Source organism: Salvelinus sp. IW2-2015, linkage group LG3 (genome assembly GCF_002910315.2).
Source record: "Salvelinus sp. IW2-2015 linkage group LG3, ASM291031v2, whole genome shotgun sequence".
Taxonomy (NCBI): Eukaryota; Metazoa; Chordata; class Actinopteri; order Salmoniformes; family Salmonidae; genus Salvelinus; species Salvelinus sp. IW2-2015.
Genome location: NC_036840.1, coordinates 15,969,653 through 15,994,690, shown reverse-complemented (window position 1 = coordinate 15,994,690; position 25,038 = coordinate 15,969,653). Strand labels below are relative to the sequence as shown.

The following is a 25,038-nucleotide window of genomic DNA, read 5'->3' as shown; positions in this document are numbered from 1 at the left end:
TTGATGTTGCTTTTTACATGCACTGAAACCTCAAAAGTTTTTTCACCACGCTCTCTTAAAAACACCAATATTCAGGTTGAAGAACCAATTTGGGTGTTTCAAATTCTGTGTATTAAAACACTTTGGGTTTACATTCAAACACTCTCCAAACACCAGATCTCAGCTTAGGTGCACTACTTTTCATGATTTCATTACGCAATCATGGTGTTTTGAGACTTTTTATTTTTACAAGGTAGACTCTATTGTGTAGGTTAAAAGTCCAAGAAATAAATATGCAAGAAAGATAATGTATTGGTTTTCTTCATTTAACACTGAGGCAGGTTTGCTCTGGACAGCATAAAATAACTAGGCTTTTATTACAGTTCTTCAAATGCACAGAAACACAGAAATGGCAGCAATATGAGTTTATGTAGAATATAAATGCTAAATATTACAAAACATGTATTACAACCATCACATACATCACATACGGTAACATTTTTCCTCATAAAGTTAAAGTTAAATATATTAAAACATACTATATACTGTACACACAACACAAAAGCGTCTGAAATATCAGTCATAGTCAACTCCTGTACGCAGTTCCACCACAATAAACCGAGAACTTATTTTAGCTTTATAACTATTTATTGGCTTCTTGTAACAAGTCTATCTATTTAGGCTGAGGCCTAAGTGCAATGTTCAGGCTGTGAATTCTGTCCGTAAGTCTGTGTTCATTTTGTCAACAACTAATTACTCGGGTGATCAATTCGAAAATGCAATGCTTAAATGCTCAATTGATAAGCAAAAATGATAAATGCATTTATATTTGCATATGGGTGCACATGATTCATGTCACAATAAAATTATAATGTTAATATGAAAACTGAAAATGGTTTATTGAAAATTGGAAACGGTTCAAATAAATTCTAAAATGATTAACAGAAAATGGTAAATGCAATGTGGAAAGTGGCTTTTTTTCATTTTACAACTGCCCATTTAGCATGTTCTATTGTCTTTTTCTTTTTTCATTTTCAATCTGTATGCAAATTGCTCCTTGGAGGTTTGGATCAGGAGAGAAACACAACACCACCTGCAGTTGTACATTTTTGACATGTCATGCGCTCTGTTAACGAAGGGGTTCAAACCTGGTGTCTTCTAAACAAGAATAACATTTTAGCCTGCTAAGTCAAAGCTTAGGCAATGTAGCTTGGGGAACCAGACTTTGGTTTAGCGGACTAATCAAACCAAATCAAATTTTATTGGTCACATACACATGGTTAGCAGATGTTAATGCGAGTGTAGCGAAATGCTTGTGCTTCTAGTTCCGACAGTGCAGTAATATCTAACAAGTAATCTAACAAATTCACAACAACTACCTTATACACACTAATGTAATGAATAAGAATATGTACATATAAATATATGGATGAGCAATGGCCGTGCAGCATAGGCAAGATGCAGTAGATGGTATAGAATACAGTATTTATATATGAGATGAGTAATGTAGGATATGTAGACATTATTAAAGTGACTATTTGTAAAGTGACTAGTGATATCATTATTAAATCCATTATTAAATGTATTAAAGTGGCAAGAGATTTGAGTCTGTATGTTGGCAGCAACCACTCTATGTTAGTGATGGCTGTTTAACAGTCTGATGGCCTTGAAATAGAAGCTGTTTTTCAGTCTCTCGGTCCCAGCTTTGATGCACCTGTACTGACCTCGCCTTCTGGATGATAGCGGGGTGAACCGGCAGTGGCTCTGGTGGTTGTTGTCCTTGAGGATCTTTTTGGCCTTCCTGTGACATCGGGTGCTGTAGGTGTCCTGGAGGGAAGGTAGTTTGTCCCCGGTGATGCGTTGTGCAGACCACACTACCCTCTGGAGAGCCTTGCTGTTGTGGGTGGAGCAGTTTCCGTACCAGGCAGTGATACAGCCAGACAGGATGCTCTCGATTGTGCATCTGTAAAAGTTGGTGAGTGTTTTAGGGGACAAGCCAAATTTCTTCAGCCTCCTGAGGTTGAAGAGGCGCTGTTGCGGGGTGAAGTCCACGATCATCTCCTTTGTTTTGTTGACGTTGAGTGAGAGGTTATTTTCCTGACACCACACTCCGAGGGCCCTCACCTCCTCCTTGTAGACCGTCTCATCGTTGTTGGTAATCAAGCCTACCACTGTAGTGTCGTCTGCTGATGATTGAGTTGGAGGCATGCATGGCCATGCAGTCATGGATGAACAGGGAGTACAGGAGAGGGCTGAGAACGCACCCTTGTGGGGCCCCAATGTTGAGGATCAGCGGGTGTGTTTCCTGATGTGTTTCCTACCCTCACCACCTGTGGGCGGCCCGTCAAAGTCCAGGACCCAGTTGCACAGGGCGGCGTCAAGACCCAGGGTCTCGAGCTTAATGACGAGTTTGAAGGGTACTATGGTGTTAAATGCTGAGCTGTAGTCAATGAATAGCATTTTTACATAGGTATTCCTCTTGTCCAGATGGGATAGGGCAGTGTGCAGTGTGTTGGAGATTGCGTCGTTTGTGGACCTATTGGGGCGGTAAGCAAATTGGAGTGGGTCTAGGGTGTCAGGTTGGGTGGAGGTGATATGATCTTTGACTAGTCTCTCAAAGCACTTCATGATGACAGAAGTGAGTTATTATAAATGATGATAGTCATTTAGTTCAGTTACCTTAGCTTTCTTGTGAACAGGAACAATGGTGGCCATCTTGAAGCATGTGGGAACAGCAGACTGGGATAGGGATTGATTGAATATGTCCGTAAACACACCATGTTTACGGCATGCTCTGAGGATGCGTCTGGCTAGGGATTCTGTCTGGGCTGGCAGCCTTGCGAGGGCTATCATGCTTAAATGTTTTACTCAAGTTGGCCACAATGAAGGAGAGCCCCCTGGCTTTGGTAGCGGGCCGTGTCAGTGGCACTGTATTGTCCTCAAAGCGAGCAAAGAAGTTGTTTAATTTGTCTGGGAGCAAGATGTTGATGTCCACAACAGGGCTGGTTTTCTTTTTATAATCCATGATTGACTGTAGACCCTGCCACATACATCTCGTGTTTGAGCCGTTGAATTTCGACTCTACTTTGTCTCTATACTGACGCTTTGCTTGTTTTATTGCCTTGCGGAGGGAAAAGCTACACCATTTGTATTCTGTCATGTTTCCAGTCGCCTTGCCCTGATTAAAAGCGGTGGTTCACGCTTTCAGTTTTGTGCGAATGCTGCCATCAATCCACTATTTCTGGTTAGGGAATGTTTTAATAGTCACAGTGGGTACAACATCACCAATGCACTTGTTAATAAACTTGCTCACAGAGTCAGCGTATACATCAATGTTGTTGTCTGAGGCTACCCGGAACATATCCCAGTCCACGTGATAGAAGCAATCGTGAAGTGTGGACTCCAATTGGTCAGACAAGCGTTGGATAGACCTGAGCAGGGGCGTTTCCTGTTTTAGTTTCTGTCTATAGGCTGGGAGCAACAAATTGGAGTCATGGACAGATTTGCCAAAGGGAGGGCAGGGGAGGGCTTTGTATGCATCGCGGAAGTTAGAGTAGCAATGGTCGAGAATGCTACCAGCCCGTGTCGCGCATTCGATATGCTGATAGAATTTAGGAAGCCTTGATCTCAGATTAGCTTTTTTTAAATCCCCAGCTACAATAAATGCAGCCTCAGGATGTATGGTTTCCAGTTTACATAGAGTCCAGTGAAGTTCTTTCAGGGCCCTCGAGGTATCTGCTTGGGGGGGATATACACGGCTGTGACTATAATCGAAGATAATTCCCTTGGTGGATAATGCAGTCGACATTTGATTGTAAGGAATTCTAGGTCAGGTGAACAAAAGGACTTAAGTTCCTGTATGTTGTTATGATCACACCATGAGTCGTTAATCTTAAGGCATTCTTCTTACCAGAGAGTTGTTTGTTTCGGTCGGCGCGATGCGTAAAGAAACCGGGTGGCTGTACCGACTCTGACAACATATCCCGGGTGAGCCATGTTTCCGTGAAACAGAGTGTTACAATCTCTGATGCCTCTCTGGAAGGCAACTCGTGCAATAATTTCGTCCACCTTGTTGTCTAGAGATTGGACATTGGCGAGTAATATGCTTGGATGCGGTGTATGGTGTGCTCGCCTTCTATGTCTGACCAGTAGGCCGCTCCGTCAGCCTCTCCTGCGGTGACCGCATTGTTTTGGATCGGCTTCTGGGATAAGAACAAAGGATCCGCTTCGGGAAAGTCGTATTCCTGGTCGGTATGTTGGTAAGTTGACGTCGCTTTTATATCCAATAGTTCTTCCCGGCTGTATGTAATAACACTTGAGATTTTCTGGGCTAACAATGCAAGAAATAATACATTTAAAAAAACAAATTACTGCATAGTTTTCCTAAGGACCTGAAGCGAGGCGACCATCTCTGTCGGCGCCATCATACTCAATGCGCTCTTCTGTTGTGCAAAACACCCTTGTTCGAACCCTGTCAGTCATATTTGTGCCATCGCTCAGAAGGGTCTCTGAGGAGTTCAAAGGATGGTGAATTGTAACTGAGATGGTTCCGTTAACACACATGCATGATGAGTAGGTCTAACCTTGACTGAGACCTGAAGAGTTGCATTCGCTCCCTGAGTCAATGCCTAGGCTTCAGCTTAGCAGGTCTATACTTTTCTGGTGCGCAGGAGACCTGGGTCATTTCGCACGCTGTGTGTTGGTTACACTAGTCTAAAGTCAATGTACAGAGAGCCCGGTATGGCTTGGATGTACTACTGTATGGGGGTGTGGTGTTGCTCTCCTGGCTCATGCCTCCAATGAGAAATTTGCATACACAATGAAAATTCTAATTTAAAAGAGAAAATGTTTAATTGAGTAGTTGGAAAATGAAAACAGACACTATGCAATTTTAATTTATGGTTTTCTGTTTACCATTTGTCTTTTTCCATTTAGCGATTTATTTAGAATTTCTGTTTACCATTTCCAATTTTCATTTAATCATTTTCTATTTTCATTTTAACTTTGTAATTCAATTGTGGTATGAATTATGCACACTGATATGAAAATAAAAATGTATTTATAATTTTCACATTCCTATTTAGCATTTAAGCATTGCATTTTTGAACTCTCCGTAGTCAACAACCTATTTTTCCTGATGAAACTAATGATGAGATGAAATGCTCTGTAAAAAACTATAACTATTACCAATTACTTTTCATTTTAGTTGACGAAAATGGACATTCAATTTCACATGAAACTCCTTTAAATCTGTTTTGTCCAATTATAAGCATGCATCCCTGTGCAGAATATATAATGCAATCCTCTCATTAGCCGATAACATCTTTCTGTTGCATGGGCTGGTTGTATTGATCTGGCTCTCCCACAAACACAGCTCCCAAGTCACTTTAATCACTAATCTTGGTCTCTCTTTTGAGCTGATGCGCAGACAGGATACATAAATTGTAACAAATTAACCTCAATTAGAAACAATAATGTATTTTAAATCTTTGCTTTCAGTTAGGTCATTTTTGCTCTGATCACATCAGAAGCTCTATTGTCCCATGTGCGCTTTTATTAATCTGTGTTGGCAATAGCGAGTTGCAGTTGCTTTTTCCAATTGGGAAAACGAATGATTTTTGCTGAATATTAGGAGTATAGTAATACTTCTGGCATTGTGGGAGAGCTCATATTCTCCTATTTTCAAGGAAAGCACTGTTATTTAACCAACTCTGATGGTTATTATGTGGAGAAAATCTGATCTAAATTGCTTAACCTGTAGGCTTTATATCCTTAAATTATGGCTGGCATTGGTTATAATGTTTCCAGCTAAGGTATAGCCTACAAAGCGATAGTAGGCCTAGTTGGACAAGGCTATCTGAGTCCATTCAAAAACGCTAACTACCTTTAGCGCATATTCATGATAGTATCTTTTTCCTGGGGCTCGCTCTGAACGTTGACACGCATCGCTTGCGGTAAGGTTTTAGAAACATGAGGAATCTTTCATATCAGTGAGATTTTTTTTTTAAACTGAGGGTTAAATTACTACACACCTTTATAGGGTTAAGATTGGTGCTCCCACACGGCCATATCTCAAAGTTACAGCACTTGTTTTACGGAAGACTTAGGCAAACATCTGTGCTCATAAGCTATCTAGCATGCTCCGAATACCTGTGTGTAAGCATAACTGGGGAGGAAGTGTAGCGGAAGTGTAGTTTGCCGGCTGGAGACACACAGCTTATGGATCTGTGCAAATCTTGGTAAGTAAGTGTATCTTTTTAATTTGAAAGAATAATTCTCTCAGATATGAAAGATGCTTCGAAAACCATTTTGCATCTGATGATTACTGACGTTTCTAAAAGTTAAAACACAGCGGCAGTATTGTAGTTCACATGGAGCCAGTCGTGACTGAAATTAACCGCTGAATATCCTACAGAGAAGGGCTTTTGAGAGCTAAGTGTGCACATGTAGGTAAATATGAATATGAATTATTTAAATGTAGAAAAAAATGTGCAGACTAAAATGTGACTAAAACTAGACTGAAATTGTTCCGGGTTTTCGTTGACTGAAAATAACAAAAATTAACAAAAGATTAAATGACAAGAATGTAACTAAAATCTAATTTAAGACTAAATCTAAGACAAAGTTAAAACTGCAGTAAGTTAGCCCTTTCGCAGTTTTCAAACTGAAGGGTGTAAGGTATGGGTATCTCTTTATGGAGAGTAGTCTGGTCTTGGAGTCCTGGGGTGGCGCGGTCAACAGCAACAGCATGAGATTCTGAAAAGCATGCAGTATTATTAACCATGGCGATAAACACTGAGTATACCAAACATTAGGAACACCTTCCTAATATTGAGTTGAACCCCACATCCTCACTTCGCCAGGGCATGGACTCTACAACGTGTCGAAAGTGTTCCACAGGGATGCTGTCCCATGTTGACTCCAATGCTCCCCACAGTTGTGTCAAGTTGTCTGGATGTCCTTTGGGTGGTGGACCATTGCTGATACACACAGGAAACTGTTGGGCTGTTCTTGACACAAATCGGTAAGCTAGGGCTAGGGTAATGGTTTTGTTTGAGGCTAAGGTAATGGTTCCTACATGAAAAAATACTAGTTTACTATAGAATCCTACAATACATACTATTTAATTCTATAGTAAACTGTAGTATACTGTAAAATACTATACTACACACTGTAGTATTCCTAAATCATGTGTAGTACTTATAATATATAGTAGAATGTTGTAGTATCCTGAAGAATACTATAGTAAATACTATTGCATTTGCATATACCCATTCCCCTCCCCATATCGCAATTTGTGCCACCCATGAGTGAGAAACCTACATGCCAAGTATACACCCCCTGTTCCCTACAGCTTATAGAATATAGTAGAAGCTCTGAAGTATTAGATCTGACCTCAATCCTACCTACAGGTTGTGGAAAATGTGCTCTTTTAGTAGTAATGGGCATTCAAAATTAATTTCTGTGAGCTGGCACATTTGGCTTCCAAATGGCTTTTCATTCAAAATGCTTCTAAATTGGCCTAGAACCAGGAAATAAATAAATAAATCTACAATGTAAATCTCAAATGGTAGGCTACCATTATGTCAGATTGTGAAATGCTCGGTCAATGTTTTTTTACCTGGCCAAATTATTAGAAGGCGAAGGGGAAAAAATGAATTGGCCCAGATTGAGGCGTTCTCCCCACTACAGTAAATATTACAGTATAGTACAGTCTGCAAAAACACTACATTACTATAGTATATAATAGCATTTTTTTACAACAGTATTTATACAATAGTTAACAGTAAATACTACAGTAAATACTGCAGTGAATACTACAGTAAAGTCTAAAAACAACACTACAGTGAATACTAAAGTATTCATACCATAGTATACTATAGTATTTTTTCATGTGGGTTGAACCGGTATGTGGACATAAAGCTAGAGTTGGGGCTATGGTTAGTGGATGCACGGTAGAATGCATGGTCTCACCTGTTTGTTGTTTCGATGTACAGACCCCATGCCGTCCCTTTCTGTGCCTCCTCTGATGAACTGCAGAGACAGACAGACAGACAGACAGACAGACAGACAGACAGACAGACAGACAGACAGACAGACAGACAGACAGACAGACAGACAGACAGACAGACAGANAGACAGACAGACAGACAGACAGACAGACAGACAGTATACACAATCAGTCAGCACCCCATTTAAACCTGGGACAATAGTGTACTGTGCTAGCTCGAATGTATTATTTTCAGCACAGTTCCAGATTGATGCTGCCTAACCAGGCCAGCGCAGAACATCCCGGCTCTGCTTTAGATGACTGTGAAAGGGGTAGTTATCGTTCACTCAGTTAGGGAGAGGTGGATACATACCAGTTAGTAGGGCTTTGACGACTAGAGCTGCCACTATGACAGCAGCAGTGAGACAGGCCACAGCTGGCACCACTACGCAGATCAGCTCCAAGTAGCCTTGCAAGGCCGCGGTTTGCCCAACCATGGCAGGGGCACGGGCACGGGCACGGCCACGGGCATCAGCTTGGTCCACTTTAAAAAGCAAAGAGAGAGAAGCAGCAGTCAGAATCAAAGCTCTTTCCAAGGTGGATTTCAGACAAAAGAAAAGGAGGACTCTTCAATGTATACTTCAGTGTGTTTTATATAAACAGCGGTCATACACTTTGACTTCAAGCACCTTTTCAAAGCCATAGGATGTTTGTATCTTTATGTCTTTCTGTGTCATATTTCCTAATGCAACCTATTTTCCATTTGAAACCTGAAGTGGTTCGTGAATGTGTTGAAAAAAAAAAAAAATTGTTGGTATTCCATCATGTTAGCAGTGTCTTCTGAACCCTTTCCATGAAGCCAGTCAAATAGAGTGGAAGCATTTAGCTACAGTGCCTTCAGAAAGTATTCACACCCTTTGACTTTTTCCACATGTTGTTGTGTTACAGCCTGAATTTAAAATCGATTACATTTAGATTTTGTGTCACTGGGCTACACACAATACCCCATAATGTCAGTGGAATTATGTTTTTCAACTTTTTTACAAATGAATTACAATTTAAAAGGTGAAATGTCTTGAGTCAATAAGTATTCAACCCTTTTGTTATGGCAAGCCTAAATGTGCTTAACAAGTCAGATAATAACTTTCATAGTGTTAAACATGAACTAAAAATGTTAAACATTTACATAAAAATGTAAATGTAAATGTTAAACATGAACATGGTGAAGTTATTCATTACACTTTGGACAGAGAGGAAGGAAACCACTCAGGGATTTCACCATGAGGCCAATGGTGACTTTAAAACAGAGTTTAATAGCTGTGATAGGAGAAAACTGAGGATGGATCAACAACATTGTAGTTACTCCACAATACTAACCTAAATGACAGTGAAAATAAGGAAGCTTGTGCAGCATACAAATATTCCAAAACATGCATCCTGTTTGCAATAACACTAAAATAAAACTGCAAAAAATGTGGTAAAGAAATAAACTTTATGTCCTGAATACAAATAATTATGTTAGGGGCAAATCCAATCCACATATTACTGAGTACCACTCTTCATATTTTCAAGCATGGTGGTGTCTCTTTCATGTTATGGGTATGCTTGTCATCAGCATGGACTAGGGAGATCTTTACGATAAAAATAAATGGAATAGAGCTAAGCGCAGGCAAAATCCTAGATAAAACCTGGTTCAGTCTGCAGATATTGTACAATCCAGGTGTTCAAAACTCTTAGAGATTTACCCAGAAACCCTCACAGCTGTAATCACTGCCAAAGGTGATTCTAACATGTATTGGCTCAGGGGTGTGGATTCTTGTGTAAATTATATTTTTCTGTATTTAATTTTCAATAACTTAGCAAAAATGTCTAAAAACAGGTTTTCATGTGTCCCATTATGGGGTATTGTGTGTAGATTAGTGAGAATTGTTTTTGTAATCCATTTTGAATTCAGGCTGTAACAACAAAATGGGGAATAAGTCAAAGGTTATGAATACTTTCTGAAGGCACTGTACATTTGGCGTGTTCAGTCTCGTTCAACACACCCACACACACACACACACACACACACACACACACACACACACACACACACACACACTGCCTCAAACAAAAGATACTTAGGCTGTGAAGTCAACAGTGTTTGTATCAGATAGGGGCCAAGGCAAGGTGTGCATGCCAGGATTCCAGTGTAAAGAAGGTGGAGTGCTGCCGAATAGGGGAATGCCTACTTCCTCAATAATGTTTAAGGAGTTATTGTAATGGAGGAGGTAAGGTGAACCACACAAGCGTGATGAGTAACCTTGCCTGAGGCTTGCTAGATTTCCTGAAGACTTGCGTTAGCTACCATTGCCAATACCTTGGCTTCAGCTCATTGGGCTAACACGGTTTTGTGGGCTAACATGGTCTTGTCGGAGACCCTTTAGGAACCCAGTCGGTCACTCAAGGCTGAATGGTCACACAAGGCTGAACTCAAGAGTTTTGAATGAGCTCACTTCTTCTTAATAAACCCCTGTACAATAGGTCAAAAAGTCACACAACACTCACAGCATCGTATATGGCAATGAAGGATGGTGACAGCATACTTTACGTTAAGCCTCTTCACCTGTCGAAATAGAATATGCATCTATCAATCAATATCAAAATGCCTGTGAAATCTATACATGTACAAACATTTACATGAACAGTATTCATCTTACCTGGACACAGGTGTTTGGTAGGCATACGTCCACAGTCAGGTTGAGATTAGCAGATTTCTCCTGCAAAAGGAAGACATAAAACATTTTATTATACTTCAAAACACTCTCCTGTAAAAGGAAACAGAATACAAAAACATGTCAGTTAGCTTTAGAAGAAGAAACAGATTCCCTTACGGCTTCTGTTCAGGTGTGTTCTCTCTCTCTCTCTCTCTCTGTCTCACTCTCACTCTCACTCTCACTCTCTCACTACACTACACTACCTGGTATTGTGTTTGTCAGTTCTTCACAGTATTAGACTAGCGGTTAAGAACATTGGGCCAGTAACAGAAAGTTCACATTGAGGACATAACATTATAAAGACTGTTTGTGAAAAAAGGATGGCCTACTCAAACGCCGACAATCATAAATAGACTTTCTAATGAAGTGTTTTAATTACACCGGTTTGAGCCTACGCTGCAGGGACCACTTTAAAATGATTACACCCATGTATTCGTACACATTCATGAAATTGGAAACGAGCTATTATCAGGCTGGTTAATGGGATGTATGTCTGTTGAATTTTGAAAAATCGTCCCCACCCCACCTACTCAGCCAATCAGGAGCCGCTACTGCGTTGCGGCTGTGGCATACTGCATACTTTTAGCTAAACGGTACATGCTAAATTATATGCAACGATGAGTAAAGAGTATGCAGTTTAAGTATGTAGTACGCTAGTATGGGTATTCGGACACAGCCACTGTCTCTGTGTCCTAAATTGAAACAGAAAAATTACACAGAAAAAGCTTTCTTTTTGTGGGAGCACTCAAGCCTGTTAAGTCTTGGATCAGATGTGTATGAACCCTTTGTTTCAGACAGGTTCATGTCTGAAACAAAGGTGATGCTGAGTGGTGATGCTGTTAAACAGCCTGTGAAGATACTGTGAGACACTGGGGTAGCCTATCCTTCATTTTGGAGGGTGCATGTAGTCCAATCGGGCCAAGGTTCTAATTTCATGTCAAAGGTCTTCCAGCAAGTGCTACAGCAGGTGGGTGTTACCCATTGCCCCTCTTGTGCCTACCACCCAGAGTCTCAAGGTGCTGGAGAGATTTCATCAGACTTTGAAGTCTATGTTGAGAGCTTACGGCTTTGAGTTCGAGAAAGACTGCGATGAAAGGGTCCCTCTGGTGCTATTTGTAGCACGGGACGTTGTTCAAGAATTTGGGGTCACCGTTGTAGGCTCACTTTTCAGGCCCTTACCCCTATAAAGATATTTAAAAAAATATCTGGATTATCATCGCCACACCCGAGCGTAGGGGGGAAAAACTACTGTGTCATGTCAACATGTTGAAACCATACTTCTCCTGCTGTGATCGGGCGGAGAAGTCGGTGGAAACCGGTAGCCACCGTGGACTATAGTCTTCCTCAAGAGCATGAGGAAAGCCCAGTATTTCCTTGAGAGCACAAGGAAAGCCTAATACACATTGTGCCTGTGGGACGGTTGAGTAAAGCAGAGATTCTGGAAAACCTGGAGGGCTTTTTGGCACACTTGTCTCCGGATGTGTAGCGAAGTGTGCCCTTTGCGCTATACCCGCAATAACATCTGCTAAACATGTGTATGTGACCAATACATTTTGATTTGAAAGGCGAAATTGTTGTACTGCTTTTAGAATATCAGGGTTTAGTTTCAGATGTGCCAACTCAGTCAAATTTACTAGAGCATGACACGTTGGGGACTCGAGTGAATCCTGAAAAGAGAGAGAAACTCTGTAGTGAGGTAGAATTCATGCTTGAGCACGGCATTGCACAACATGGCAACAGTCCGTGGAGTTCACCCTGCATATTGGTACATCAGCTGGATGGGTCTCCGCGCTTTTGTTCCAATTTTCTCAAACTCATTGCTGTTACTGAGTCAGACTTGTACCCTTTTCCCAGGGTCGATGACTGTGTGGACCGTGTTGGTGCTACTAAGTACGTTAGCAAGTTCGATCTGCTGAAGGGATGCTGGCAGGTCCCTCTAACTGAGCGTGCAAAAGAGCTGTCTGCTTTTCTCACTCCTGATGGTTTGTTTTCCTACCTTCATCTTCTGTTCGGGTTACGAAATGCCGGAGCCACGTTTCAAAGGCTCATGCACATCGTGCTACGTGGTCTGGAAAATGCTGAGGCATATTTGGACAATGTGGTGGTATTTATGCCACCTGGACAGAACACCTTAGTTTAGTTTAGTTCTGCATCTGCCAACTTGAATGTTAAACTGTCAAAGAGTGAAATCGCCCAAGCAACAGTGAAGTATCTCTGGAAGGTGGTGGACCAAGGATAAGTCTGACCGGTCATGACAAAAGTGGAGGCCATTAATAGCCTTCCTGTGCCAACTTCTCGCCAGGAACTGCGTCAATTATTGAAGATGGCTGGCTACTACCAGGCATTTTGCAAGAACTTTGCACAGGTTGTTGCCCCACTTAAGGATTTTACCAGTCCCAAAGATATTTTCCATTGGAGCCCAGACTGTCAGGCGGCTGTTGAGAAGACAAAGACCCTGTTGGTCTCTGCACCAGTGCCTGCTACTCCAGATTTCCGTCATCCATTCTCTATGTACACAGATGCCAGTGATGTAGGAGCAGGCACTCCTGCAGGAAGACAACATCAATGTTGAGCATCCAGTGGAGTACTTTTCGAAGAAGTTGGCCTCCTATCAGAAACACTACTCCACCATTGAGAAAGAAACACACATTAACCCTGGCTTTTCAGCAGATCAAGGTTTATGTTTCGGTCTCTACACCTCTTGTGGTCTTTAGTGACTGTAACACTCTCGTTTTCCTGTAAAAGACAAGCTCCACGATTTGCAGACTCCTTCACTGGAGTATCATATTGCAGGAGTTTCCTCTTGAAATCAGACATGTCCGTAGTAAGGACAACTTGGTTGCTGATTTTGTTTCAAGATTGGGCAGTCAATAGGTTTTTGTTGTGCTTAGCTAGTGTGTCGCCCTGGCCAACATTTTAGTTTGACCACACATTTCGCTGTATTGGAGATTAATACGTTTTGTTTTGATTGGGCTGGTCCCAAGGAAATGGGAATACTAGGAAGGTACACAGATCGAGATTTTCCCTCTTTTGTCAAAACTTCTGAGTTTTATGCAGCTATTTTCTTTTGTAGAAAATGTTTAAGGATATGATGAAATAAAACAAAAAGAGAAAAGAGGTGGCTGTTTTGTTTTGTACAATAAACCGCCAATAGACGCCATGTTTATATTAGTTAGTTATGCCTTTATAGAACGACTGCCCCTAAAAACCAACTAATCCCTTTGAAAACGGCCTATGTGGCGTCAATATGAGTCAGAAACATATATTATAGTGTCAAAATTGACTGCAAAGTCTAAATAGGATCATTTTGGTCATAATGTCTGTTTCATCTAAAATTTCATTTGAAACCTCAGTGCGTCAATTCAAATTGTATTTGTCACATGTACTGAATACAACAGTGAAATTCTTACTTACAAGCCCTTAACCAACAATGCTTTAAGAAGGTAAGAAGAAAAGCGTGTTAAGTAAAACATAGAAAATAAGAGTAACAAATAATTAAACAGTAGCAGTAAAATAACAATAGCGAGGCTATATACAGGGGGTACGGGCACAGAGTCAATGTGCGGGGGCACCGGTTAGTTGAGGTAATATGTACAGTTGAAGTCGGAAATTTACATGCACCTTAGCTAAATACATTTAAACTCAGTTTTTCACAATTCCTGACATTTAATACTAATAACAATTCCCTGTTTTGAGACCCTTTTCAGGAAACTAGGCGTATGTCGTGGGTCACTACTTCACAGGAGAGCCTTAGTTAAAATAGTTTTTTTGGCATAATGCCTTCTCGAACATGTGAGCTTTCATGCGCCTTAATAACAAACTTGTATGCCATCTGTAAATACAAATATAATTGTAAATAACGAGCATAGTTGGTTAAGCCACAGAAAAAGAGGAAACCTTCCCGCTAGCCATGATTGGCGGAGATAATGAGTGGGCTGGACATGCCAAGAGATGAGTTTGGATTGGTCTGCCATATAGCTTGCTTCTGTCGATTTGAGCTGGTCGGTAGATAATCCTGTCTTTTTATGAAATGAATTGCGTATTAAAACTTAACAAAAACTTGACTATATCAATTTCAATAGAATTTCACTGCAACAACTGTTTCAGAGCACTCTCGTCTGAGTGTGCCAGAACGCAGAATAACTGATGAATTTACTACAACAACAAAAAATAAACAAATTAATGATGAATTTACGAAAGCTCAATACCAGTTGAAAATGGCCGGTGTCAGTAAACGTCTGTAACGGCTTTCGTTGGTGGAAGGAGAGGAGGACCACAATGCAGCGTGGTAAGTGTTCGTCATATTTAATTGAAACTGAACACTACACAAAACAACAACGAGGAAAAAACGAAAATTAAACAGTTCTGCCAGGTGAACATACACTAAACATAAAACAAACACCCACAACCAAAATGGGGAAAACAGGCTACCTAAGTATGATTCTCAATCAGAGACAACGAACGACACCTGCCTCTGATTGAGATCCATACTAGGCCAAACACATAGAAATATAACAACATAGAAAAAAGAACATAGACTACCCACCCCAACTCACGCCCTGACCAACGTAACACAAAGACATAAAAAAGGAACTAAGGTCAGAACGTGACAACATCGGCAAAAAAGCATACTTAAATTGTTTAGTCATCTCAACTTTCTCAATTTCCACATTATTTATTACAAGATTTATTTGATGCTTATGGTTTAGTGAGTGTTTTGTTCCAAATACAATACTTTTAGTTTAAGAAATATTTAAGACTAACGTGTTCCTTGCCACCCACTCTGAAACTAACTGCAGTTCTTTGTTGAGTGTTGCAGTCATTTCAGTCGCTGTAGTAGCTGACGTGTATAGTGTTGAGTCATCCGCATACATAGAAACTCTGGCTTTACTCAAAGTCAGTGGCATGTCGTTAGTTATATTGAAAAAAGCAAGGGGCCTAAACAGCTACCCTGGAGAATTCCTAATTCGAACTGGATTATATTCGATAGGCTTCCATTAAAGAACACCCTCTGTGTTATGTTAGACAAGTAACTCTTTATCCACATTATAGCAGGGGGTGTAAAGCCATAACACATAAGTTTTTCCAGCAGCAGACTATGATCAATAATGTCAAAAGCTGCACTGAAGTCTAACAAGACAACCCCCACAATCATGTTATCATCAATTTATCTCAGCCAATCATCAGTCATTTGTGTAAGTGCTGTGCCTGTTGAGTGTCCTTCCCTATAAGCATGCTGATATTCTGTTGTCAATTTGTTTACTGTAAAATAGCATTGTATCTGGTCAAACACTATTTTTTCCAGAAGTTTACTAAGGGTTGGTAACAGGCTGATTGTTCAGCTATTTGAGCCAGTAAAGGGGGCTTTACTATTCTTAGGTAGCGGAATGAATTTAGCTTCCCTCCAGGCCTGAGGGCACACGCTCTCTAGTAGTCTGAAATTGAATATGTGGCAAATAGGAGTGGCAAAATCGTCTGTTGTTATCCTCAGTAATTTTCCCCAAAATATATTTTAATTCCAGGTTGTAAGGCAACAAAATAGGAAAAATGTGAAGGGAGGTGAATACTTTCGCAAGCCACTGTACTTAGGCCAATTCTGGGCAGTCATTCATTTTGATTCCGGGCCGAGTCTGATACCCGCTTCTGAGCCGATCCCTCATTGCTAGCTGGGATGAAAACAGCCTAACCAGCACTGCTAGGGCGAGTGAATTGGTCAGAGTTTGGGTGGGGGCTGAAGCTTAAGATGATTCTTATGGCATTACACACGGTCAGTGTGAACCAGTGTGACTTGACACAACAACGGGCCAAGCAACGGAAACGACACAGGACGTCTTATTTAATGAAAGGGGTTTCAGTCTGCCTTAAAGAATTCATCCATGTATACTGGTAAGAGTCTAGCTACAGTTTCAGATATTATACTTTTCTAATTTCGTCAGAAAGTTGTTTTAATTGCAAGTTAAAGCATACTGTTAACTAGCTAACATTGAACCTATTTGGTTAACTTTAGCTAGCTATGACAATCGGTTTTGTATTGCTAATACTCAATGGACTGGGATTATGGTTCATTGTTTAGGAATCGATGGCAACACTTGGTATGTGAAAACAACACGTTTTGATTATTTCATTGATCTCAAACATGATTGGCACTACATGTATTGATCTCACATTATTTCTGTATTTTCCAGAGGTATGTGTAGTGTGTCATCATTTTAACTTTTTTTTTTTTTTGACTTTCCAAGATGTTTCTTTATGCAGTGCTGCTGCTCTGCACATTTGTAGCTAAAAAAAATGTACGTTACATTTTCTTTTCATTAACTTATCTTAATGTTATTTTGTTGTTTGCAGGTGCACTATCCTTCTGACCCTATGCAGCCAGGTCCCATCTACTTTTTAACTCCTCGTAAGTGTGGCTTGTTTGGTGTCTGTTGTAAAGGAATACCACAACAAGTCAACTACTTGATTGATGAAGGCATGTCATCCAGCAAAGGCAGCAGCGCAGTCATCAACTACATGCACCATTTCTTCACCAACTACAGAGTTGGGGAAACACATGTGGACCTGAATTGTGATAACTGCAGTGGCCAAAACAAGAACAAGGTTGTGCTCTGGTATTGTGCCTGGCGGACCATGCACAAGCTCCACCACAGTCTGGACCTTCACTTCCTGATCGCAGGCAACACCGAGTTTGCCCCCGACTGGTGCTTCGGCCTCATGAAGCAGCGCTTCAGAAAGACCAGAGTGAAGACTTTGTCTGAGATTGCTGGTGTTGTGAAGGACAGCACTGTGACGGAGGTCAACATCCCACAGCTGGTTGAACTGGAGGGTGGTACGGTGCTGGTGGAAAGCTATGACTGGCAACAACACCTGACTCCGTACTTCAGGCCGCTGCCACAGTTGAAGCAGTACCAGCACTTCAGGTGAATATCATTTTCATTGCAATGTATGAGGTTATTCTTCTTATCTAAACTTGGGAGGTGAATTGATGTAGTGCAGGGTTGTAATGTCTTCATTTTTTTATTTCCTGTTTTACAGCTTCGATGCTCTTGAGCCTGGTCGCCAAGGAGCGTTTGGACTACCGGGACCAGGTTTCAGCTGTTACGCAACGCTGACATCCTTCCTCCCATAGATGGTCTGCCTGTACAACCACCACCTGGACTGGACACAGCTAGACAAACGTATCTCTTTGAGAAGATCAGGGAGTAATGCGACGAAGAGGCTATGGACATCACATGCCCTGCACCAAAGTCAAGGATAGGACAGAAACAGGCTCTCCGAATATAGCTTCCCTTGATCATGCGTGGTTCGGACAGACCAGTCATCAGCACTATCTGCAGTGCCTTTATTCAAATGATTCTCTCCTAACACACACGCCATTCATTTCTCCAACTATTTGTTTTATTTATCCTGCAGCTCAGTCACTTTACCCCTGATTGTATGCATATAACTACCTCCTCTATCACTGATATTGTTATTATTCTTGTACATACTGTATATCTTATTTATATTTACACTATTTATAATATTGCTACTACGCAAGTAACCATTTGGCTGTACCATTTACACCTTCTGTAGAGACCCATCCACTTGGCAAAATTTGGCTGGGGGTTATAGCGTTTCTTTCACGTGACCCATCAATTTAGACAAGTGTGTCTGTGTAAGCGTCATCTAATATTTATAAAATATTTTTATCTGGACACTTTGTTAACCTGTAATTTTTCCTTATTGTAGGCTACTACTTTTACCACTTTTAGTCTTAATCTTTACTACACTACTCACTGTTTAGCACATGACCTCACGATCAGGTTGGTTTCACCAGGCAAATCATAACCCACCATGTGTGTGTGTGAGACCGACCAGTATCTTTGATGAAGGGTCAGGAGCTGATCTACGTTGCTATGCCCATCAGTGGGGCTCTGGCAAAGACCTCACCTCTTGCCTGCTCACCGACGGTCATCGATCGGGAAATCAGAATTTGGTAGGTTTAGTCTGACTTCAACATAGGTCATGTCTGACACAAACATATACTATCTCTAACTGCCATAGTTAGAGATAGGTCTTATCAGAACAGTGACTGTGTGTATTTGTTGACAGATGCATGAGATTCAGAGAGACCTGGCACTCAACACATCCACCATGAGGTGATTACTGATAATACAGTACAGCACAAATGTCTTGTAATAGCAACACCCTTTTCATTCCATGTGTCAACTCTGCCTCAACTCCACCTATTTCTACAGATGGACTGGATATGCTTTTGCCAGACGGAAGCCTCAGTCACTTGACCTATTCAAACTTCGACATAGTACCTGTTTGTGTGTCAGATATGACCTATCCTCACTGCCATTGGTAATATTAGAGTGACTATGGAGACATTGAAGATGAAGTCCAGACTGACAAACGGGCTTGATACTGATGTATCTGAATGGAGAAAGACCTGGCACTCGGCATGAACATTTTACGAGACAACTTTTACCTGTATTGTCTTTTTTATTATTGATTTGAATGTATCAGTCAATATAGGGAGGGAGAAACCCCTGTGTATTCTCCACCAGGATCAGTGAACTCCTGGTGTATACGGGACACCACACAGGAAGATATGACCACTCTGACATGTTTGACAAGGTAGCCCCTTTACCACCAGACAAAATGCTGATAGGCACAGTATCTGTACCAGCTAGGAATGACATGAAAGGTGCACATTGTTACATTAGCAGAACACTGATGCTATTGTATTATGGAAAGGGTTGTTTATTCTACATGGACCTGAATGTTGTCAAAACATGTAGTTTAGAATATCTACACAAATTCAGCAATTTCATTCTTCTCATATTGCTCTGTAGGCTACTGACCTATTCAAGCTTCCTCCAGAATCTCACCATACTGTAGTTATTGAACTCAACCTGCAGGAGGTTTCTTTGTTGTGATTGAGTGGGGGGAAACAGCTGTGGGAAAGGTTCTGACAGATTGGTGTGTCTTGGTGGTGGTAAGGAGCAAATTCGTTTTGCATGGCCTGTCATGGCCGCCAGTATTTCTTGAGGAGCAACCAAAAAAAACGAGGCCAAATCAGCGGGTGTAGTTCCCCTTTAAGTTGATCATGCACGCTGATTGGAGTCATCCTCGGTGGTCAGGGTGTGTTGCACCTGTCGCCTCGTTAAGTTTCATCTGTGCTGGCACAGGTGATATTTAAGAGCTGCAGAGCCAATGCTCCAGTTGGCATGAGAGATGTTGGAAGAGCTAGGCTGTAGTTTAACTCTCAAAAATGTATGACTAGAAAGACTTATATTTTTGATCTACCTGTTTGGTTTGCTCCATGTTTATGTTCCCTCTCTAACTTTTATATTATTTAACTAGGCAAGTCAGTTAAGAACAAATTCTTATTTACAACGACTGCCTACCAAAAGGCAAAAGGCCTCCTGCGGGGAAGGGGCCTGGGATAAAAAATAATTACAAATAAATACAATATAAATATAGGACAAAACACACATCACAACAAGAGAGACACAACACTACATAAAGAGAGACCTAAGACAACAACACAGCATGGTAGCAACAACATGGTAGCAATACAACATGGTAGCAGCACAAAAACATGGTACAAACATCATTGGGAAAAGTCAACAGCACAAAGGTCAAGAAGGTAGAGACAACAATACATCATGCAAAGCAGCCACAACTGTCAGTAAGAGTGTCCATGACTGAGTCTTTGAATGAAGAGATTGAAATAAAAAACTGTCCAGTTTGAGTGTTTGTTGCAGCTCATTCCAGTCGCTAGCTGCAGCGAACTGAAAAGAGGGATGTGTGTGCTTTGGGGACCTTTAACCGAATGTGACTGGCAGAACGGGTGTTGTATGTGTTGTATGTGGAGGATGAGGGCTGCAGTAGATATCTCAGATAGGGGGGAGTGAGGCCTAAGAGGGTTTTATAAATAAGCATCAACCAGTGGGTCGTGCGATGGGTATAAAGAGATGACTAGTTTACCGAGGAGTATAGAGTGCAGTGATGTGTCCTATAAGGAGCAAATCTGATGGCCGAATGGTAAAGAACATCTAGCCACTCGAGAGCACCCCTACCTTCCGATCTATAAATTATGTCTCCTTAATTTAGCATGAGTAGGATGGCCATTTGAATCAGGGTTAGTGTGGCAGCTGGGGTGAAAGAGGAGCGATTACAATAGAGGAAACCAAGTCTAGATTTAACTTTAGCCTGCAGTTTTGATATGTGCCGAGAGAAGGACAGTGCTCCGTCTAGCTATACTCCCAAGTACTTGTATGAGGTGACTACCTAAAGCTCTAAACCCTCAGAGGTCGTAATAACACCTGTGGGAAGAGGGGCATTCTTCTTACCAAACCACATGACCTTTGTTTTGGAGGTGTTCAGAAGAAGGTTAATGGTAGAGAAACTTCCCTGTCCTCCCTCCTCTTTCCTAACCCCTCCCTCTCTCCCTTCTCCCTCCCACTCCCCCCGTCTCTCTCCTTCTCTTTCCTACCCCCCCTCCCTCTCAACTTAAGTTGGTGGGGGTTCTTTTCTTTTAGTTTGACTGTATCAGGCAACTCTAATGGGCATCCATGGTGGGTGTTAAGACCCTACTCGAGCTTGGCTAGCACTCAGTAGGCACCCCCATTGATGCCTTTCAGAACCTATTTTAAAAACCCTCCTGGTTTAGTTTTGGTTGTCAGTGACTCATTTGTTAGTTCCCTCTTTATGTTGAGTGATGATTTTTGGTTGGTTATTGGGGAAGTAAGTCATACAGCAGACTTCATAGTAAGTAAACACCCTTATTTAAAAAATAAATAAATAAAATGTACTGTTGCCTATGATAAGAATTAGGTGCAGATAGACATGTATTTACCACATGTACAGGGAGTGTGTGTTCTGGGTGGCATGCAGAAGTCCCCGTCTTCACACACACATGAAGAGAGAGGGGTGCTCTGACCCGTGACGTTAAAACCAGCCGCATCTGGTCGACACCCAGGTCCCAAGCTGGAGAGCAAGGCAATAGCATCATTCAACATTACTTACTGTATGATCACCTGCAGTATAGAGCCCCACAGTGGAGGTGTCATAATACCCATAAAACCTAGCGGTCAAACAGGGAAACATTCAATAGTTTTTCCACCATTCATTTTTTCCCATAGGGGATTTTAGAAACACTTAAAATAAGGGCTGTGTTTCATGTAGGCTTACCCTGGCGTGGCGTATTGATAACCATGTAAATCTCTCTCGGACAAGGTGACTTTTATCAATATATTCGGCTCGATTTACTCAGACTTGAAAATGGTAATTAGCGTCAAAGTAGACATCATACAAAACTACAAATCCCTGCAAGCTCCTGCACGTCATCTCTGGCCGATACCTTTACTAACAGGTATTGTGTCAATTTAAAACTTGCACAAGACCATTCACAGAATTGTCCATTTAAATAAATGTACCCTATGTATTCATTACTGTCACGCCCTGACCTTACAGATCCTTATTATTCTCTATGTTTGGTTAGGTCAGGGTGTGACTCGGGTGGGAAAGTCTATATTTTATATTTCTTTGTTTTTGGCCGTGTGTGGTTCCCAATCAGAGGGTTGTCTCTGATTGGGGATCATATATAAGTTGTCATTTTCCTTTTGGGTTTTGTGGGATCTTGTTTTCTATATAGTTTCTTAGCCTTACAGACCTGTGCGCTTTTGTTTTTTTGACTTTGTTATTTTGTTTGGTGTCATCAATAAAAGTTACGATGTACGCCTACCACGCTACGCCTTGGTCCGGTCATTCTACACACGAGAGCTGTTACAATTACTACATTTAGCTAACATTAAATAGTTAATCGAGAGATTCTTACCTTTGCCTCAATTCGGCAGTCTCATCCAGATCATCATGGCATTTGTAGTTCATTATGATAGCAAATGAGCATTTCATTTTGGGGTAAATGGTCAATACAGGCAAATATACTGAAAAAAGTCACCTTGTCCTAGAGAGATTTACACGGTTATCAAAACATCACACCAGGGTGAGCCTACACGAAACGCAGCTCTTATTTTAAGTTTCTAAAATCCCTATGGGAAAAAAGAATTGTGTAAAAACGACTCTATATTGGTAATACTAGATAACGGACCTGGGTTCAAATAGTATTTGTTTTCTTTCAAAAACGTTTGAGAGTTTGATTCAGCATACCTGGAGTGCCCTATGGATGGGGTTTGCACTTCTGGTACTATTCCATTGGTCCATTGTGTCAGACAAGTTTAAAAAAAATGCTATTTGAATCCAGGTGTGCCATAATATTGCATTAGTGTAAAGACTGATACTAGTGTGGGTGGTTTCTTATCATTGGGTGTTATGGGTTTGGCTGATGTACAAACTGTGGTACCCTTTTCCACTTAAAAGTCTGTCATTCACAACTTCAGACGGATCACTCATGATAATTATATGCACACTATTTACAGAGAGCTATTACCTTGGAAATTCCCATCTGCAAAGGGGCACCGGATCCAGGATCCAGAATCTGTGGTAAACTACAGCCAGGAGCATGCATTTGTTAGATACATTTGTTCTGCACACTCAAAGGGGATATGTACCGGAAAGTTTAGATAGTAAGTGCATTCAGTCATTGAAGAAACCACAGGCAAAGGTGGTGTCGTACCTTCATGCAAAGCTGTGGGTGTGGATCCACTGTGGAGAATGTTATCTGAAAGGAAAGTTAAATGGGGACTTAACTATAATAGTTCTTGTAAAACAGTCATCTGGTGATATAGCCTTGGTGCCTGACTGTTTCTATGTCATATCAGTCTTTTGTCTTTGAAACAGCCTTTTAACTGTGAAGGAGTTCAGAGGTACAGATGTGAGGCTGATTGATAGAGGCACCTAACCTTTTCACTGTTGAGAGTCTGTGATGAACCAGCCAGATCGTCACACTCATCGTCCCCTTGTTTTTGGCACAGTGAGATCACCGCAGCAACAGGACACACCGGTTCCCATGACAACAACTCCTCCACCGGGTCAAAGTTAATGCCGGACCACAACTCCTCCAGATCTTTGGAGAAAAGAGATGCGGTCAAAAGCAATGCACTGACAATCTTGCAAATTTCACAATCAACCAATCAACCAACCAATTAATAAAACATGCAGTGTAACAGAAGTTGACGGACACTCACGGTCTCTGAAGGGAAAGACTTGAACTCTGGGTGCATCAGAGGTGGCAGACCAGCCCTGTGGGATAAATATATACAGTGCATTCAGAAAGTATTCAGACCCCTTGACTTTTTCCACATTGTTACGGTACAGCCTTATTATAAAATCGATTGAATTAAACATCCTCATCAATCTACACACAATACCCCATAATGACAAAGCGAAAACAGGTTTTTAGAAATGTTTGCAAATGTATAAAAAATATAAACTTATTTGTATAAGTATTCAGACCCTTTGCTATGAGACTCGAAATTGAGCTCAGGCGCATCCTGTTTCCATTGATCATGCTCCCGAGTGGCGCAGCGCTCTAAGGCACTGCATCTCAGTGGAAGAACCGTTACTGCAGTCCCTGGTTCGAATCCATGCTGCATCACATCCGGCCGTGATTGGGAGTCCCATAGGGCGGCGCACAATTGGCCCAGTGTTGTTTGGCCGTCAATGTAAATAAGAATTGGTTCTAAACTGAATTGCCTAGTTAAATAAAGGTTCAATTTAAAAAATCATCCTTGAGATGTTTCTACAACTTGATTGGAGTACACCTGTGGTAAAATCATTTGATTTGACATGATTTGGAAAGGCACACACCTGCCTATATAAGGTCCCACAGTTGACAGTCCATGTCAGAGCAAAAACCAAGCCATGCGGTCGAAAGAATTGTCCGTAGAGCTCCGAGACAGGATTGTGTCGAGGCACAGATCTGGGGAAAGGTATAAAAAAAAATCTGCAGCATTGAAGGTCCCCGGGAACACAGTGGCCTCCATCATTCTTAAATGGAAGACATTTGGAACCACCAAGACTCTTCCTACAGCTGGCTGCCCAGCCAAACTGAGCAATTGGGGGAGAAGGGCCTTGGTCAGGGAGGTGACCAAGAACCTGATGGTCACTCTGACAGAGCCTCTGTGGAGATGGGAAAACCTTTCAGAAGGACAACAATCTCTGCAGCACTCCACCAGTCAGGCCTTTATGGTAGAGTGGCCAGAAGAAAAAGCATATGAAGGGCCCACTTGGAGTTTTCCAAAACGCACCAAAAGACTCTCCTCACCATGAGAAACAAGATTCTCTGGTCTGATGAAACCAAGATTTAACTCTTTGGCCTGAATGCCAAGCGTCACGTCTTCATCATCCCTACGGTGAAGC

At 41.4% G+C, this 25,038-nt stretch overlaps 1 protein-coding gene across 1 annotated transcript in view; it reads right to left on the bottom strand.

Annotated features, from left to right (window-relative positions):
* Positions 1–221: 221 nt before the first annotated feature.
* The window catches only part of il17rel (interleukin 17 receptor E-like), a 54,334-nt gene continuing 29,517 nt past the window's right edge, over positions 222–25,038 (bottom strand). Inside the window, exons 9-18 of the mRNA XM_023969632.2 lie at positions 23,865–23,919; positions 23,580–23,743; positions 23,354–23,398; positions 23,168–23,225; positions 21,575–21,705; positions 10,669–10,728; positions 10,517–10,574; positions 8,343–8,513; positions 7,954–8,013; positions 222–6,735 (exon numbers count right to left, since the gene is read on the bottom strand). Of these exons, the coding sequence (XP_023825400.1) occupies positions 6,605–6,735; positions 7,954–8,013; positions 8,343–8,513; positions 10,517–10,574; positions 10,669–10,728; positions 21,575–21,705; positions 23,168–23,225; positions 23,354–23,398; positions 23,580–23,743; positions 23,865–23,919 (933 nt within the window). The 3' untranslated portion in view covers positions 222–6,604. The remainder of the gene's footprint in view (positions 6,736–7,953; positions 8,014–8,342; positions 8,514–10,516; positions 10,575–10,668; positions 10,729–21,574; positions 21,706–23,167; positions 23,226–23,353; positions 23,399–23,579; positions 23,744–23,864; positions 23,920–25,038) is intronic.